This window comes from Channa argus, chromosome 12, assembly GCF_033026475.1.
Source record: "Channa argus isolate prfri chromosome 12, Channa argus male v1.0, whole genome shotgun sequence".
In the NCBI taxonomy this organism is placed as follows: domain Eukaryota; kingdom Metazoa; phylum Chordata; class Actinopteri; order Anabantiformes; family Channidae; genus Channa; species Channa argus.
Window position 1 is genome coordinate 10,006,728 of NC_090208.1, and position 17,328 is coordinate 10,024,055.

Here is a 17,328-nt window from a genome sequence, read left to right on the forward strand (position 1 = left end):
TTAGCGCGTTCGGCTGTTAACAGAAAGGTTGGTGGTTCAAGCCCACCCAGGGACGTGCTGGCTTCAAGGAAACCCTAGGTATTTTAAAAGTAGTTTTATTTTGAACAGGTTAGATTTATACACTTGTAGCCACGCCCTCTAAAATTAGCAATACAGATGTCTCTGTGGCGCAATAGGTTAGCGCGTTCGGCTGTTAACCGAAAGGTTGGTGGTTCAAGCCCACCCAGGGACGTGGTGGCTTCAAGGTTATCCTAGAAGTAGATTTATTTTATAGGGAGTTTGAGTTATACACTTGTAGCCACGCCCCCTACAACTACCAATACAGCTGTCTCTGTGGGGCAGTTGGCTGTTAACCGAAAGGTTGGTGTTTCAAGCCCACCCAGGGATGTGGTGACTTCAAGGCAACCCCAGCTATGCTTGACATTTTTTTATTTTGTAGGGGTTGGAATTCTACACTTGTAGCCACGCCCCCTAAACCTGTCTCTATGGTGCAAGGTTGGTGGTTAAAGCCCATCCAGGGATGTGGTGGCTTAAACGTAACCCTTGACATTATTTTATTTTGTAGGGGTTCGAATCATACACTTTTAGCCACGCCCCCTAAAACTAGCAATACAGATGTCTCTGTGGCGCAATCGGTTAGCGCATTTCGCTGTTAACCGAAAGGTTGGTGGTTCAAGCCCACCCAGGGACGTGGTGGCTTCAAGGTAACCCTAGCTATGCTTGACATTGTTTTATTTTGTAGGGGTTGGAATTATACACTTGTTGCCACGCCCCCTAAAACTATCAATACAGATGTCTCTGTGGTGCAGTCGGCTGTTAACCGAAAGGTTGGTGGTTAAAGCCCACCCAGGGAGGTCGTGTTTTCAAGGTAACTCTAGCTATGCTTGACATTGTTTTCTTTTGTAGGGGTTAGAATTCTACACTTGTAGCCATGCCCCCTAAAACTAGTAACACAGATGTTTCTGTGGCGCAATAGGTTAGTGTGTTCGGTTGTTAACTGAAAGATTGGTGGTTCAAGTCCACCCAGGGACGTGGTGGCTTCAAGGTAATCTTAGCTATGCTTGACATTTTTTTATTTTGTAGGGGTTGGAATTTTATACTTGTAGCCACGCCCCCTAAAGCTGTCTCTATTGTTCTAGGTTGGTGGTTAAAGCCCACCCAGGGATGTGGTGGCTTCAAGGTAACCCTAGTTATCCTAGAAGTAGTTTTATTTTATAGGGGGTTTGAGTTATACACTTGTAACCATGCCCCCTACAACTACCAATACAGCTGTCTCTGTGGCGCAATCGGTTAGCGCGTTCGGCTGTTAACTGAAAGGTTGGTGGTTCAAACCCACCCAAGGACGTCGTGGCTTCAAGGTAACCCTAGTTATCCTAGAAGTAGTTTTATTTTATAGGGAGTTTGAGTTATACACTTGTAGCCACACCCCCTAAAACTAGCAATACAGACGTCTCTGTGGCGCAATCGGTTAGCGCGTTTGGCCGTTAACAGAAAGGTCGGTGGTTCAAGCCCACGCAGGGATGTGGTGGCTTCAAGGTAACCCTAGCTATGCTTGACATTGTTTTATTTTGTAGGGGTTGGAATTATACACTTGTAGCCACGCTCCCTTAAACTAGCAATACAGATGTCTCTGTGGAGCAATAGGTTAGCGCGTTCGTAGTATTATTTTCAACGGGTTAGAGTTACACACTTGTAGCCACTCCCCTTTACAGCTGTCTCTGTGGTGCAAGGTCGGTGGTTCAAACCCACCCAGGGACGTGGTGGCTTTAAGGTAACCTTAGCTATGCTTGACATTGTTTTATTTTGTAGGGGTTGGAATTCTACACTTGTAGCCACTCCCCCTTAAGTTGTCTCTATGGTGCAAGGTTGGCCAAGCCCCCTTAAACTAGCAATACAGATGTCTCTGTGGCGCAATGGGTTAGCGTGTTCTGCTGTTAACTGAAAGGATGGTGGTTCAAGCCCACCCAGGGATGTGGTGGCTTCAACATGAACCTAGTTATTTTAGAAGTAGTTTTAGTTTGAACAGGTTAGATTTATACACTTGTAGCTACGCCCCCTAAAACTAGCAATACAGATGTCCCTGTGGCGCAATCAGTTAGTGCGTTCGGCTGTTAACGGAAAAGTTGATGGTTCAAACCCACCCAGGGACGAGGTGGCTTCAAGAAAACCCTAGCTATGTTTGACATTGTTTTATTTTGAAGGGGTTCGAATTATACACTTATAGCCACGCCCCCTAAAACTAGCAACACAGATGTCGCTGTGGTGCAATCGGTTAGCGCGTTTAGCTGTTAACCGAAAGGTTGGTGGTTCAAGCCCACCCAGGTATGTTGTGGTTTCAAGATAACTCTAGTTATTTTAAAAGTAGTTTTATTTTGAAAGGGTTAGAGTTATACACTTGTAGCCACGCCCCCTAAAACTACCAATACAGCTGTCTCTGTGGCGCAAACCCTAACCCTAATTGGTCGCCTGTTAACTGAGAGATAGGTGGTTCAAGCCCACCCAGGGACTTGATCACTTTAAAGAAACCCTAATTGTCCTTAGTGTTTCATATGCACTTTTGGCTATATCACACGAGTCCAGTAATGTTTTTGTGGTTGTTTAAAAGCTCTATTCATTAGATGTGTCTGAGTCTATTTTATTTACTAAGAATAAGCTAAATAAACCCAACAGTAGTAGAAAACTTAAAGAGTGTAAACCTATGCTGTTTACACACTTACTAAAAATACATTTACAAACTGTCCTAACTGATAAAAATGACAAAACTCATCATCATTCTGTGAGTTTAAATTACTAGCATTTGTAACAGACATAAGTAAGTTCAGTGAGTGGGGATCAACATAAGGCGTAATAATAAAGAAATTAAACATGAACAACCATTTTGTCTTTTGAAGATACTCTATTAGTAATAAATTCGTGATATAGTTGCGCTTACCTCTTCGTTGTGGTTTCAAGTTGCGGTGGATCGGAGGGGGCAGGGCTTCAAGCTCTGCAACACTGGCGTTTATGATAGCATTTCTTCGAAGTGGCGGGGTTAGCCGAGTGATAGGAGTCAATGGATTACGGAAACCCATGTGAGCAGGTGGAGGCACTTGTCTTCCCAGGGAAGCCAAGTCACTGGTGACAGTTGTAGGGTGGGTGGTAAGTGATGGTGTGACTGGGGTCATGGGGACATAGTTTCCATCTTGGATGTGGACAAAAGGGTCAGATGGAAGAGTTGGAGGCACCCTGCAAGACAATAAATCTTTTGAAACATTATTGAACTGAACTAGCTCCCAATACAATTCAGCTATCCCCAAAGTGTTCTACGACATGTTTAGGTGGTTTTTACTAAATTTGAAAGGAATTCCACAGTTCTTTTATCTTGTTGTTTTTTATTCCTTTAGGCTTAAGATTCAGATTCAGATCAGACTTCAGATAATTTTACAGGATTTATTTGGTCTTTGAAGCGGTTCAAGTAGAATGTGGTTATTAGTGGTTCTGGAATATCAGAGAAGATCTCTTAATACTGCAGTGAACAGGATCTTGCTTGGAACTTCAAGGATACTAATGACTTTCCAGGTTTCCTGTTTTTTAGAGGTGCAGACTACGCAAATAGCTAAACCGTATAAGGTACATTTACAAGGGCAAAAAAAAAAGTACATTGAAGTTGTTCGAAATTATCCAGTTGGATGGTAAATAATGTTGTTTTTCACACTTGTATGGTGATAAGAACTTCACACGAACTTAGAATAAAGACACATTGTCTCTAAAGTTTTGTGACCATCTCTGATCTTAGTTGATGAGACTGCCATTAGTTCAAAATGAAACCATTTAGGGCTGTCAAAATTTAACTGTTTGCCTTAACTTGACCTTGTAATATACGATACTGTATGTAGGTAAGATCTAAAATCTATGTAACTAAGTAATTAAGCATATTCCTTTGAAACAAAATAATTAAATAGACATGATCGTATTGTATATTTTATGATGTCTCTCATATGACTAACCTTGGTGCAACAGGAGGCTCAGTGGTGGCAGCACTCATAGGCACATAGTTTTCATCCACATCATCATCTTCAGAGCACACACTACCCAAAGGTACCATGCCTTTATTAAACTAAGAATAAAAAAGAACAAAAACCCAAGAGAGATAAGATACATTTTAGTAAAGCCAATATATAAAATAGATAAAGCTGGGCTTTTTTTATTTGTGAGGTTTAAACTTTCCAACTTACAAAGTAATTGTTGAAGCTCTCACTGAACTCAAACAGGCTTGCTCTGTCAGACAGAGACCGAGGGATGTAAAAAGACTCACAAACTGAAACACAAAATGATACACAGTACATCTCAGTGCATTCTTAAAAAGGAAAACATTTTAAGATTTTCTTGCTCAGAGTTTCAGAGTAAGATTGAAATCACTCTCATGTGTCATGAATGGTACTGGAGCCAGAAGGTTAGTTGACCTCAGCATAAAGACTGAAAACAAGAAAAACTGCCAACCTGGCCGTCCACAGTTTAGAAGCACCAGCATTAGTGACAAGTCATGCCTCATTTGTTTACTATATAAAACAAATAATTGTAAGACAAGAAAACTCATTAGCACTTTTTCCAAAATGTCAAACTTCATAACACTACATAATCTTATGCACTGCATTAAGCACGGTTAAAATAATAAATAATGTTTTCACAATGTCAATCTCACACATATACTGAGAGGAAATAGACCTTAAACAGATCTGAATGTAGCTTGATTGAGGGGGCATTCACTAAGAAAGAAAGTATGTGTTCATCAAGCTTTTAATCCGTGTCCTTAGAAAAAACATTTGAACAGCAGTGTCAAGCTGGCAAATAACATCAGTTTACATCCTGAGAATTCACAGAAATTAGTGTAGTCACAGAGGTCAGTTTAACTAACTTGATTATTAAAGGTGCATCCTCAGTGGAATAGTACAATACAATACAAGAGGTAAGCTATGATTTTAAACGAGTTCAACGTAAAATATTAATGTGTACCAATGTATTTTTATTTTTAAAACCGGCAAGCAGCAGCAGGGAGCCTGAGGTGGAGAAGTGTTGATAAGTAAAGACTTATATTTTATTAAGCATAATCTTTCTTTAATGGATAATAAAATACTGGAATCCAACGTTTATGTTGATACTATGTGACATTCTTAAATATAGGCCTATTTATTCAGCTGTGGCTTCAAGGGAACAAAGTACTGGTGGTGACAGAAGAAGACACTTTTTTTTTTTTCAAAATTATTTAGGTAATTTGCTGTGGAAAATGTATCTAGTGTAAAATTAATTATATAGAAAATTCACCCACCACCATCTATAAAACCAAATCCCAAAAGGTAAAACCAGCAATATTAAGATTTGAGTAGCTTGATTAAACACCTTTCTGAAGTAATAAAAGCTAAGTTAGGACATATTTTGTCTTTTTACCTGTCTGTGTGCGTCCTGGCATAGTGACTGCATTGCTCTTAGGCAGACCTGCTCCTCCCTCCTCATATCCATCCCATTTCTCTGGCTCTGAGGTGGATCGAGGGAGCGTGGCAGGTTCTGTGCCCACAGCTGAGCTCTCAACTTGGCCTACAATGACTGGGGGCTTCGGTGGGCGTGGAGGAGGAGTCGGGGTGGAAGCATGGACCTCTGCCGGAGTCAGAGAGTCTACACTTGGGGTTGAGGATGGGCGACGAGGGGGTCGTGGCTGAACGTTGGATGCTGGACGAGGAATCTGGTAACTGGTGTTTTGCAAATAAGCACTTGGTTGCACAGTGGAATGTGTATCATCAGTGAATGGTTTTGCCACTGGACGCAGGTGGAAATCTAAGGAGTGCTTTCTGGGATGTGGCGAGGGGTGACAGCGAGGTTTGCCGCCTCGATTCTGGAAGTCAGAGGTCACACTGGCATCCAGAGACTGGCTGAGAGGGCCTGTCATGGAAGCAACTGTCCAAGGGGCCGACCCCCTGTTGGAAAAGAGGGAAGGAGAGGAGGAAGAGGAAGAGGAGGAGGATGTGGCAGAGGGAGGAGGGTAGAGGTTGTCGTCGGTTTCCAGAGAGGTGGAAGATCCTAAAGAAGGCCTGCAGACAAAGAATTTCAAGGAACAGTTAATGAAACATAAAATAACAACAAAAGTAAGAAAGGACGTCCGACTGAAACAGGTCACATTAAGTCTATGGAGTTTAATGAGTTAGTGCTTTTGGGCTCCATCTGTATTTTCACACCTCAGCTAATCACAACCAAAACTATCCGGATAGATAGAAATCTTTTTAGCTAAGGAATGAAGGTGGTTCTAAAGGCTCCTGTGAAGGTTTGTGAAGAGAGCCCTTTAAAATAACATGTGGGTGTGATCCAGGCTAAGATAAATGTCTTACTCCCCCTGCTAGATTCAACACGTCTGAACCTGTAACTGTGACTGTTTACCCTAGTTACCTTAAGCTGGTGTTCTTTAGTCTGAACCACAGTGGAAAGGTTCACCTTTTTATATGCATTTTGTCTGTTCATTTTAAAACAAAAGTCATCTGCATCACAAAGAGTCTAGTGGATGTTCGTGACATGAATTTTTGCTAAAACTAAAAGTACTTCTAACCTCAGGATAGATTTGAGATCCTCATCTCTGGTGCTTAATTTTTTTATATTTTTAAAGTTCAACATAAACTGTATGAGCTTTGTAGGATTAACAAGAAATAGGGACTGCAGCATTCTGAGTATTACAACTAATTTAGTGTTTTTATTTTTTCTTTCATTTTCAACTACTGCTCAACATTTCGTCAGCATTACAGAGACATTGAAAACAGTCTCTCACATTTATTGGATAAGAGAAACTCAATCCATCTAATAGTGTCTTCATACTCAGTTTATCAATATTCTGTCTCATTAAAATTGCCTATTTACTTGATAAGAACATATTCACACAGAGAATTAAAGACCATCTGCAGATGATTTTACCTGATGTGACTCTGGCAGTGCGACAACCACATGTAGTCCTCTTCCCCTGCATTGCTGTCAGCCTCAAGGGGTTGCACACTCACTGGGTCGTAAGGTGGTGGTACTGATCCTGTTACCGTGGTGATGGTGCCAATGCCATTGGTTGGGGGCATGACGGTAACAGGGGCCGAGCCAGAAACTGGAGGTGTCTCTGGAACTGTAGGAAAAAAGTGACTCTTTAAATAACACATCCACAGTGTGTCTCTCTGCAGAGCATTATGAGTGTTTGGAACCATTGTAAATCTCTACTGTCGTGCTGAGTTTACCCTGATTCACTTACTGTATTTAATTTGAATTTTGAAGTATTTACACTTGAGTTGAGTTCTTCCATCTTTTCGTGTACATCGTCCACCATTGCTGACCATTATATACAGTCCTCAAATATTCAAGAGTTACGAGGCTCTTAATCCAACTACATAAGAGGCTGTAGTTAGTTGACTGCACATTATTTTTCACCTCTCATGTTTGCAAAATGGGCAGGAAAAGGATGAATAGCACCCCTGTTTATAATGTGGAGCAGTTATACAGTGCATGGTTATCGAGAATCATCTCGCTGAAAGTTTCCTTCATGGCAGTTAATTATTATATGCAGAAGTATAAGTTACAGCTAAGTAATTTTATTGCATTACTGGTATAATAGTCCTATAAACTATTATCACACATCTTTGCCTCTTTTTTAATAATTGGGATCATTTTCTTGATTTATTGATTTTTACTTTTTTTTTGTTATTTAAAGAAATGGCAAAAATACTGAAAAGATAACACATACACTGTAAGTGACTAATTAAGAGGACACTTGATTTAATTGTGGCTTACAGTGTGTTCAGACTGTGTGTAACTAACTGTAAATAAGAAAACCCAGCTGGGAGCAAATTCACCTAATAGTATGATAAATATTACAGCAGTTAAAAGTGGAATCCATTCATCATAGATAAGTTACATTTACCCTAATCATATAGGCTATAGACATTAAAAAAGTGTTATACATAAGGTTATAATAAAGTTGGTCTTTATGGTCTTGATGGGATCTACGAGCAAAAATTCCTCTACACTGTCTTAACATCTGACTATAAGTCCTTACTGCAGCTCTCGCTGTGGGCTAATCACCGTAATCCTTTGAGTCCATGTTATGAGTCAGTATCAATTTTCCAAGTATTAAGAAATATGGAGCTGAAGTGTTAAGTGCTGTCATCACAAAACAAGTTCACATGTAAGACATTTAATTTAGCATTTTAAAATGTAAAACCATATACACATCTGAGTCACTCAAACACACACACACACATACACACACTCATGAAGACATTTTTTTCTATGTTCTCTCTCTTCACTCCTCCCACAAGTTTTCACACTGACTCAGCCACAGCCCACACACACATACACATCCATCCATTTCCAATGCAAAAGAAGCAAAATGAGCAAAAATATTTTGACCCATCCATCCATCTCTCTGATGTACCCTCATCTGTCGGGTTGAAGCCACAGAGGAGGCAGATGGCCGACACCCAACGGTTCATGTCCTCTTCAGACTCAGCGACCAGGTACCAGATCCTCTCCTCTGTCCTCAGGTCAAAAACAAAGCTGCTCTCCAGCTCCTTCTTTGTGAAGGACAGGCCGGCATCCACCTGAAGGAGAATGGGAGCTGGCATTTAACATTCCCATATGACCGAATTTAATAAATTGTAAAAATATGTAGAATGGAATCAAAGGTTAGCAAATTTAAAAAGTATAATAATAATAGTGGCAGAAAAAATGCTCATAGTGGGTGGACGGTCTCGTGGCGGTTTACCTGTTCACACAGGTTCAGGTTGATGGTCCCGATAGGACGACGGGATTGTTGGTTCTTGTAGTATTGCAAAACATCTGGTTCGCCAGTCAAGCGACCACTTCGGAGAACAAACCAACGCCTCTTCCATGCCTGGAGAGACACGCAGAGCGAGCTTGAAGTTAAAATAAATAACAGCACCAAATGTCATTACAAATTTGAACATTTAAAGCCCCACTTGTGTTGCTTAACACTATACTAATCACTGTCCACTGTTACCTGACTATCACAGTTTGGCCTTCACCAGTGTTATTCAAGCCTCTACACCTGCTCATTTCTCCTGCATCCTGACTGTGAGAGCCAACTGTTCACTTGCTGCCTCACATGTCCCTTCGCACGTGCCAACTTTGAGTGCTCATAACGTTCATCAACACACTTTCCAACCAGCATTTTATTAATATGCCTTCCTCCTTGCTGTGCGGAAAATGTGATATAAAATAATATGACTGAGTAGGACACCCAAACCTATGGGGGGGGGGGGGGTCAGTTTGAACCAAATAAAGTAATCCGTGTCCCAATGAAGCACCTTTATTGAGAGTAGTCACAAATACATTGGGCGCTTTACGTTCGTGTCTCTCATGTTACCCGTGATCGTAACTTAAACAGCCAACGTGTGCATGATGGTATTTGCCATATCATCTTGTCCTAAACAACACAAAGGAGCTGCCTCTGACTATCATCATAATTTAAATTTCTGTTTGAAATAATTGTGGTTGTGTCACACCCTGTGACTAAGACACATGTATATTTGCAAAAGGCAAATAAAGAACTTGACTTCACCTGATATCAAAAGACATACAATGCACGAGTTTTCTTACAACAACTTTGCAAACTAACAAGATTCTGCTCATTTGCTACTTTGTGATGGCTAAAGAGGTTTTGTGGTTTAGCAGAAAGTAGAAATAGTTAATTTAGTGACGTGATCATGGAATTAAACAAATGGAAAGGGGCTAAACTCTATAAATGTGCTTTTTAAGATGGAGGGCTTATAAAACCCTGACACTGAGATAATGTCCAGTGTCCTGAAACACCAGTTAACCAGTGCAACTTCCCTAAATTTTCTTTTATGAATGGAAATTACATCAGTTGCAACTGGTTTCATTCATATCAGGTCATAACATCATCCTGGGCTCAGTGTTCCAGGTATCTGATGTGCATCTTTGGAAAGTGACTGAATTGTTGGCTTTTATTTATGTATATATTTATTTTCTATGACGAATCTGAGGCCCTGTACTTAAAAGGTGTCACAACCAGGTGGAATGATCAGAACTTCTGAGGTGCAGTTCCAACAACTGCCAACATGTTGTGAGTCTTGCGCATCAGTCTCTCTCTCTCTCTCTCTCTCTCTCTCTCTCTCTCTCTCTCGACAAATATGAAACTTTACACTCCACTGCACATGAAAGTTAATTAAACATCTTACACACACACACACACACACAATGAACTGCTAAAGGCTTGACACTTCCGTCTTGTTGTTGCCATCATGCGCTGAGCATCATGGGCAGGGTCCATTTTTATGACCGAGCCACAGAATGGCACCTAATATTTCACACATGACTCACCACTTGTCTGTGTTTGTGGCACATATTTTAGTGCGAGGCCTCCACTGTAAGTGTGCAGTCAGTTATTATGTGTGTGCTTGTGTGGCAAAAACCCTTCATGATTATTTAAAGGTGAAAAGCAAAGCATGAGGCAGGACTTTTAATTAATTATCAGCATGTGCTCATACACACACACACACACACTCACACAGGTTTCCACTAGTCCACCAGGACAAATCCTTCTCTTCCGATCCCAGTTTATTAGTGTTTCTCAACGAAACCAACGTGACCCCACAGGCTTGCTTGTGTTTTGATCAAAGTGCACAGCAATTAGACACTAGGCAGCACATTTCCTCTGCTCTCTCTCCAAACACAGACAGGAAGAGGAAGTAGCTGTAAAGGAAATACCGGTAAAAGATGGCAGCACGTGCTTACTCTCTGTCCCGCTCCCTCTGTTTGATCATCTGTCGTCTTCAGGCTGCTGGGCAAATAAAAGCAGCGGGGCAGCAGCAACTTTTATAAAAACATTTGTCTATTCGTTCTTATTAAAGGAGCTGGACAAAGTTGTAGCAGAAACTTCTAAATCTGTGTAAAGGCCTTTCTAAGGTTACACTCATAAAAAAAATGATGTAGTTTGTATAGTCACTAAACACTGTGACCTGTGACATAACTTCATAAGTTTTAGGAATCTATTATTAAACATGGCTCATTCATAAATACTTCATTTATTTTATGCATCCACTATGGATGGACAGACTGGGGAAAGCCCCTCCACCCACTCCTTTTTTTAGGCTGCTTTGAGAGTGGTTGTGTTAATCTTTCATGCGTTTCTGGCAGTTTTTAGTTCATTTGTGTCTGCTTTCTCATTTTGCATCTATTTGGATAACAAAATTTTGCATGTTAATCATTTTGGGTCGTTTTGCATCATTTTGGGTCTGGGCCTTTACATGCTAGGCCTTTTCAGAAATCCATCTACAGCATTAATTAATAAATATGTGCTTTAAAAAGTTAGTCCGATGATGCATTTTAGAGTGAGTAGAAAAGTTATTTACAGAAAGAAAACCGTGTTGTGTTTGTAAACTGTAATTATAAACACCAACATTTCAAGTAAAGTGTAAGGACAGATACTGTGTGTGGACCATATTTAATATTTTTGTTTTGCTACATAAAACTCTACTTAAATGACTTTTCTACACAAGACTCGGGGTCTATTGTTGATAGTCTTGGATCTGTTTGTGGTTCATTTTGCTGTTGTGATCTCTTTTTTTTCTTACTTTTACATCACTTGGGGTCATTTTATCCTTTTGGTTGTTCTAAGTTGTTAATTTAATGTCTCTTTTGGTTGTTGTGTCTGTCTCTCTTTTTAGTGTTTTTTTGTTTTGGTCATTTAGAGTCTCTGGTTATTTTGTGTCTTTTCTTAACTGGTGTCTGTTCAGCAATTCACCCATGCTCTTACACTGCGACAAAAGTTATTTTTTCCCCTCGAATAACACAACACGATGTCTTTCAATCATTCATTACACAATGGACAACAAAGTATAAAATACATCTATCAATATCCCGAATATCCCATGATTTTTTTCCTAAACACCGTTGCACTCTTGCATTTGGACTAGAAATCATTGATAACCTGTTGAAATACTATGAAAAAAGTATTTCCTTAGAAGATTTTCTTGATTAATTCCTATGTGCAGGTCATTCTGAAGCTAACTGTCTTTGCAATGGAAAACCTACAGTGAGCATCTAAACTGAACCAATTCAGACAATCACAGCACAGCATTTGTAATGTATTCTTTCTTCAAGAACAAAAAAGAGACAACAATAAACACTGTAAATAAAGTGAAAATACAATAAAATAAAAGGAAACAAACTGAAACTTATGGGTGGAAATATTCAAAAACCAAAAATGAAGACTTGAAGTACTCTGAATTTTGGATTAAGGGCATTAACTCCTTTCAATTATGCCATAGATTCTCATCACTATCCGGCTAGATGTTACCCTCATTTTTGATCCAGAACTGTGAATAGCAATAGGTGGATAAGGACGGATTATTAATGGAAGAAATTTGCATACAGGTTTTTTGCAAACATGTACAGCAGGGTTTTCAAGTAAGCTGTGAGCTGGGAACGTGTTTTCCTTTTGTTTGACACAGTTAATTCAAAAACGTTTTGAGCCACTGAGTGACGTGCTTACTTTTTAAAAATATGTAAATGTAAAAGATGTGTGCAACTAATAGAAAAGTGTTAACACATTGCATTTAATGCATTTTAGCAACTGGTAAATACTTTAAAATGGTTCGTCGGGATCTGTAGAAGAGGAACTACATCTATGCCACAATGTTTTAGCTTTTACTTTCAGTCATGTTGTAAAATGTCACTTCACTCTGTGAATTTCCCTTTTATAGTCAACAATGAGCTGCCTGAATATCAGTAACCATAGGTAATAATGAAAACATCTCACTCTGTAACAGCGAACACCTTTTATTCTCCTCTCCTTTTGTTTTGTTTCCTCCATGACCTTTGACCCCAGCAGGATGAGGGCACAATGCATCTAAAATAACTCTTCCTCCATCCTTCCTACAAACCAAAATTAACACCAGACACGAATGATAATTCCTCTTATTGCCTTCACATTTTATGCTGACTTAACACTTTCACTCTGACTAGAGTGGCTGTAAACACTGAGTGAAGTTAAATGTCTTTAGAGTTGACATGAATAGGGCAGTTAACTCATCTCCTGCCTCATGTTTCACAGTGTTATACTATCAGTATTGTCATCGCCAAGTTAAATGTTAATATCCACGTGCACATTACTACAAAACAGTCAGACGGAAGTGTTGGGAAACACGAGCATTCACACTGTCACAGGTTGTGAAAGAGTGAAGACTTTATCAGGTTTAAATGCATTACATTTTTAAGCTTAAAGAATTCACAACCACAAGCTCAATGTCACCGTTTGAATCAAGTTCATTTGCAAATTCAATTTACAAATATGACAACTTCCACGTAAAGATGGAATCACAGACCTCCAGGTGGGGAATCGCTGCATCCCATTTTAACCATATTTAACATTTAACAATGAAGTTGTTCTTTGAACTTTGACACGTTAAGCCATTTATAATTGACTTTGTGAGTTTAGTGCTGACAGGAACTATGACTAAAAGTATAAAATAGGTTGAAATAAACCTGAATTTCAGTTTTGCAAAATTAATATGTTTTAATTGTTTTAGAACAAAATTGTTAAGGTCTTTTTTCAAAACTAGATCCTCCCTCTAACCCCAACTCAAACAAAGACAACAATGTTTGTTCCTTCTCTCTTCTCTACTCCATCTAAACCACTTGTCCTCTCTAGAGTCACAAGGCTTGGAGCCAATCCCTGCTGTCACTGGGTGAGACACTGGACACAGACACAGAAAACATCCATACCTCAGGCCATTTCTCTTGACAGTGGGAGGAAACCCACTAGAGGACAGAGAGTTCATGCAAACTCCTCTCAGACAGCCTGGATTCAAACCAGGGACCTACTACTGCAGATGTGGGAGGGGGAAACTTTAACCACTCTTCCACCATGTTCGCCCTTTACAAACTGCCTTTTAAATTCTTGGGGGATCTTTATTACTGACACACACTGACACACACATATACACACACACAAAATGTAGGATAAGTGTCAGACATGACCTCTTCATTCCACTTGTGAGAAACTTGTTTTGAGAGAACAGGCTTGTGGACCTTTATTAAGGGGTCAGGTTTGCCTGTTTCGTATCGAACTCACTAATGATTGAATAACACAGGCAGATGTGTAAATTCAACAGCTATCTGGTTTTTGATTTGTTTTTGTGTCTCTCCTATAATTTAGGGCACTATTAGTATCAGAATATCTGAACACGAATCAGGGTCACAGGACAACTGTTCAAACAGTTGTGCTTGACCTTATGAGTGGGCCTTATGTTTGTTATTGTACTAGAGATTGCAGAATTTACATCATTCCATTTGGTTCTGCTCCAATCCATGTGTGCTTGTGTTTCCAAATCTTCTAAATCTTCAGGGAGGCCCCCTCTTCCAACCAGGCCCAGCTGAGAGCGATTACTTCATTACATAACTCCGTTTTTGACAGAACGGGGAGCGTAATATGAGGTACACGAAACAAACTTGGCCTAACACTTAACATGAGCACATGGAGACATGCACACATAGCCATTACAGGTTGCTTCATGTGAGTGTGTGTGTTGACAGCAGACACCCAGCTGGTAAGTTTGTACACCCACTGGGCTGTATATGCCATTATGGCTGAATGTGTGCAAATTCTGATTACTGGGCTCCTCTGCCTCTTTCACCTCTTCTCTTCTCCTTTTAATTCTTAATTCACATTTGACTCCGAAATTTCTTCTTCTCTTTGCTTCCACCTGCTGATCGTGGGGAAATAAGTCCTCATAACAAACAAGTAATTTTGGGGCAGTTTGAAGTTCTCTCATGCATCATCTCTTATAATATGTCAGGTTGCCAGTTCAGATCTGCACAGAATTCAGCTGCTCATCCAGATTGTGGGTTTCCTTCGCGCAAAAGTAAACATTTGACAAGAGGAAGAGAAAGTAAAAAAATGACAAACAAAAGGAACTAAGAGGTTTACCAAAGACAAACTGTTCTCTGTTAAGAATGAAAGAAAGATTATGGAAAGCAGCGAAGGGGAGATGAGATTAGCTCAACTCACTCCCAAGGTATGCCAGATATGCTGCACGTGTGTGCGTGTGTGTGTGTGTGTGTGGGTGTATGTACGTGTGTGTGGGTGTGTGTGTGTGCTTGTGTGTGTGGACTGTAGCTGCCAAAGCTGCTTCTTTACTTTTAGGAACCACATTGCTCATGTACAGCCTTCTTCAGTTCTTTATTGTATTTTGATATGTGACATTTTACTGTACAATTTATTGTCTGCAAGTCTGAGGCACATGGCAAGTGTGTGAGTGTTTAGTTGTGAAACATGCAAAGTACTATTACATTTTAGTAGGTTAACTAGTTGGGAATAGTTGTTTGAAATACAAATGTTAATATATATCACAAAATAGGAGCACACAGAAATGACTGCTACATGCTAATGCTAAATCATTCAAGATTTCCATAATGTTGGTCATATTTTTCACAATTTAAAAATGAAGTTGTCAATTCTCCGTGACACGTAAAAATCAGTGTATAGGGTATCAAATGTTTGTATCCAAATGCAGCGAAAACTAACGCAAAACCTTGGTAGTACTCAATGTAAATGAATTGATAAATCAGCATAAATTCAGTATATTAAGTAATTGTTTTAAATGACAGCTAGCATAGTAGCTAGGCTAAACTTTTTTTCTTTAAAAAAAAATTAAATAATATGATAAAATCCGGTGAACCAAAGTAAAACTAAGACATGACATTATCCTCTGTCCATTCAGAGCAGTAGACAGCTGCTGAATGTTTTATTAGTTTATGATTATGACTCAGTGTGTAAATAGTGAGTTAATCTTCAGGGTTAATTAAAAAAACAACACAGGAGAACATTCATGAGGAGTCAGGTAACCTAGTGCTGTAGCATGAACCCTTAAAATCCCAAAACATGGAAAAGACTTACATCCAGGACCCATCATTGTGAACCCCGTGTACATTTTTTGCGATTTTAGTTTTGAACTGTTTTTGTACTCACATAACGGCGTAGCTTTTTCTCTGGTGGTGATTTTCGCAGCCAGCCCTCACACATCACTTCTCCAGTGCTGCTCATCCTGAGGCCAACAGAACAACTCCGAGAGTGGTTCTAATCAATCAGTCAGTATCCAATCAGCGGATCAGGATTTCTGGCTGTCAATCAGACTCAACCAATCAAATGTCAGATGAGGTCAATTAGGGAATTGAAGCAGTAAAGCTCTTTACTTTAGACTAGTGATTGATTATTCAGGTGTAAAGGTAATCAGCTAGCCTTCCAACCAATCAATTAGTCTTCCAATCAGCTTTGAAATCAGTTGATCTGGCTCCCAATCCGGACGACAAGGCTTCCAATCTTCAAAAGGACCCAGTGTCCAAACAATAAATCATTCCTCCAGTTCCTTGTTCAGACTTTGAATCATTTAACAAGACTGTAAAACTACTGACAATGATTGCAGTCAACTCAGGTCAGCAGTTTCCAACCACGGAGAGAGAGCTGAATCTAAGTCGAAGGCTGAGTAAACGATTCACACCCCCTTCTCTGAGATTTTCTACTTCCCAGCACAATCACTTCTTCCCTGCCTCCTCTCTCTCTCTCTCTGGTTGTGCGATAACTAAACACAATGCCGGGGTCGGACATTCCTTTTCTCTTCTCCTCCCACTTTTCCTCCCCCTTCTGTTTTTCCTCCTCACTCCTCCCCCTGTGCTCCTGCACAGTACAACAGGAAACTCTCCATGTGTGTGTTTGTGTTGCGTGGCTTATATTTTTTTCTGAACAAAGTATTCAAATCTTTTGAGAGGAATCCCCCCTTTAAATTTAATCAAAAGTAAAACTTACTGATAACATTTTCTCTGGAAGTCTAGAAAACATTGACATTTCTAAGAACTTCTGGGAAAGTTGCTTCAAAAAAATTATTTATTCATAGGATATTGAGGTGCAGCTATAGTTAAAGAGGTGGTTGTAGCTCACTTGGTAGCAGATGTCCACAAACCACAACTTGATTCCAGTGGGTTTTTCATCCTTGACCACTGAATGAGAGTGTGTGAATGATAAAAACTCTTTACACAGTATTTAGAAAGTATTATTGAAAGGCTGTGAACCTTCTTTGAATTATTTTTTGAACCGTTTTTCCATAAACTTAGATCTAAAGCACGATCATATTCTCACACAAGCTCTAAAACTAGAATCCAGTTATTTAATGGGACCAATAACTACACTGATGGTGGGGTGACCTCTTTTTGCAGCCACAATTTCCAGTAACCATTTATCAGGTCAGCACATCGGCTTGAGCAGGGCTTCTACTCAGGGATTGTTTGTTGCCTTCC

General features: G+C 39.8%; 1 protein-coding gene and 1 non-coding gene across 2 annotated transcripts in view; one reads left to right on the top strand and one right to left on the bottom strand.

Annotated features, from left to right (window-relative positions):
- The window catches only part of LOC137136866 (GRB2-associated-binding protein 1-like), a 240,163-nt gene extending 223,581 nt beyond the window's left edge, over nt 1-16,582 (bottom strand). The window contains exons 1-8 of the mRNA XM_067522623.1: nt 16,007-16,582; nt 8,759-8,887; nt 8,429-8,594; nt 6,931-7,126; nt 5,425-6,062; nt 4,215-4,297; nt 3,987-4,096; nt 2,933-3,225 (exon numbers count right to left, since the gene is read on the bottom strand). Of these exons, the coding sequence (XP_067378724.1) occupies nt 2,933-3,225; nt 3,987-4,096; nt 4,215-4,297; nt 5,425-6,062; nt 6,931-7,126; nt 8,429-8,594; nt 8,759-8,887; nt 16,007-16,081 (1,690 nt within the window). The 5' untranslated portion in view covers nt 16,082-16,582. The remainder of the gene's footprint in view (nt 1-2,932; nt 3,226-3,986; nt 4,097-4,214; nt 4,298-5,424; nt 6,063-6,930; nt 7,127-8,428; nt 8,595-8,758; nt 8,888-16,006) is intronic.
- trnan-guu (transfer RNA asparagine (anticodon GUU)) lies at nt 159-232 on the top strand. The gene has a single exon. It is a non-coding gene; the product is annotated as a tRNA-Asn (tRNA).
- Nucleotides 16,583-17,328: the final 746 nt, after the last annotated feature.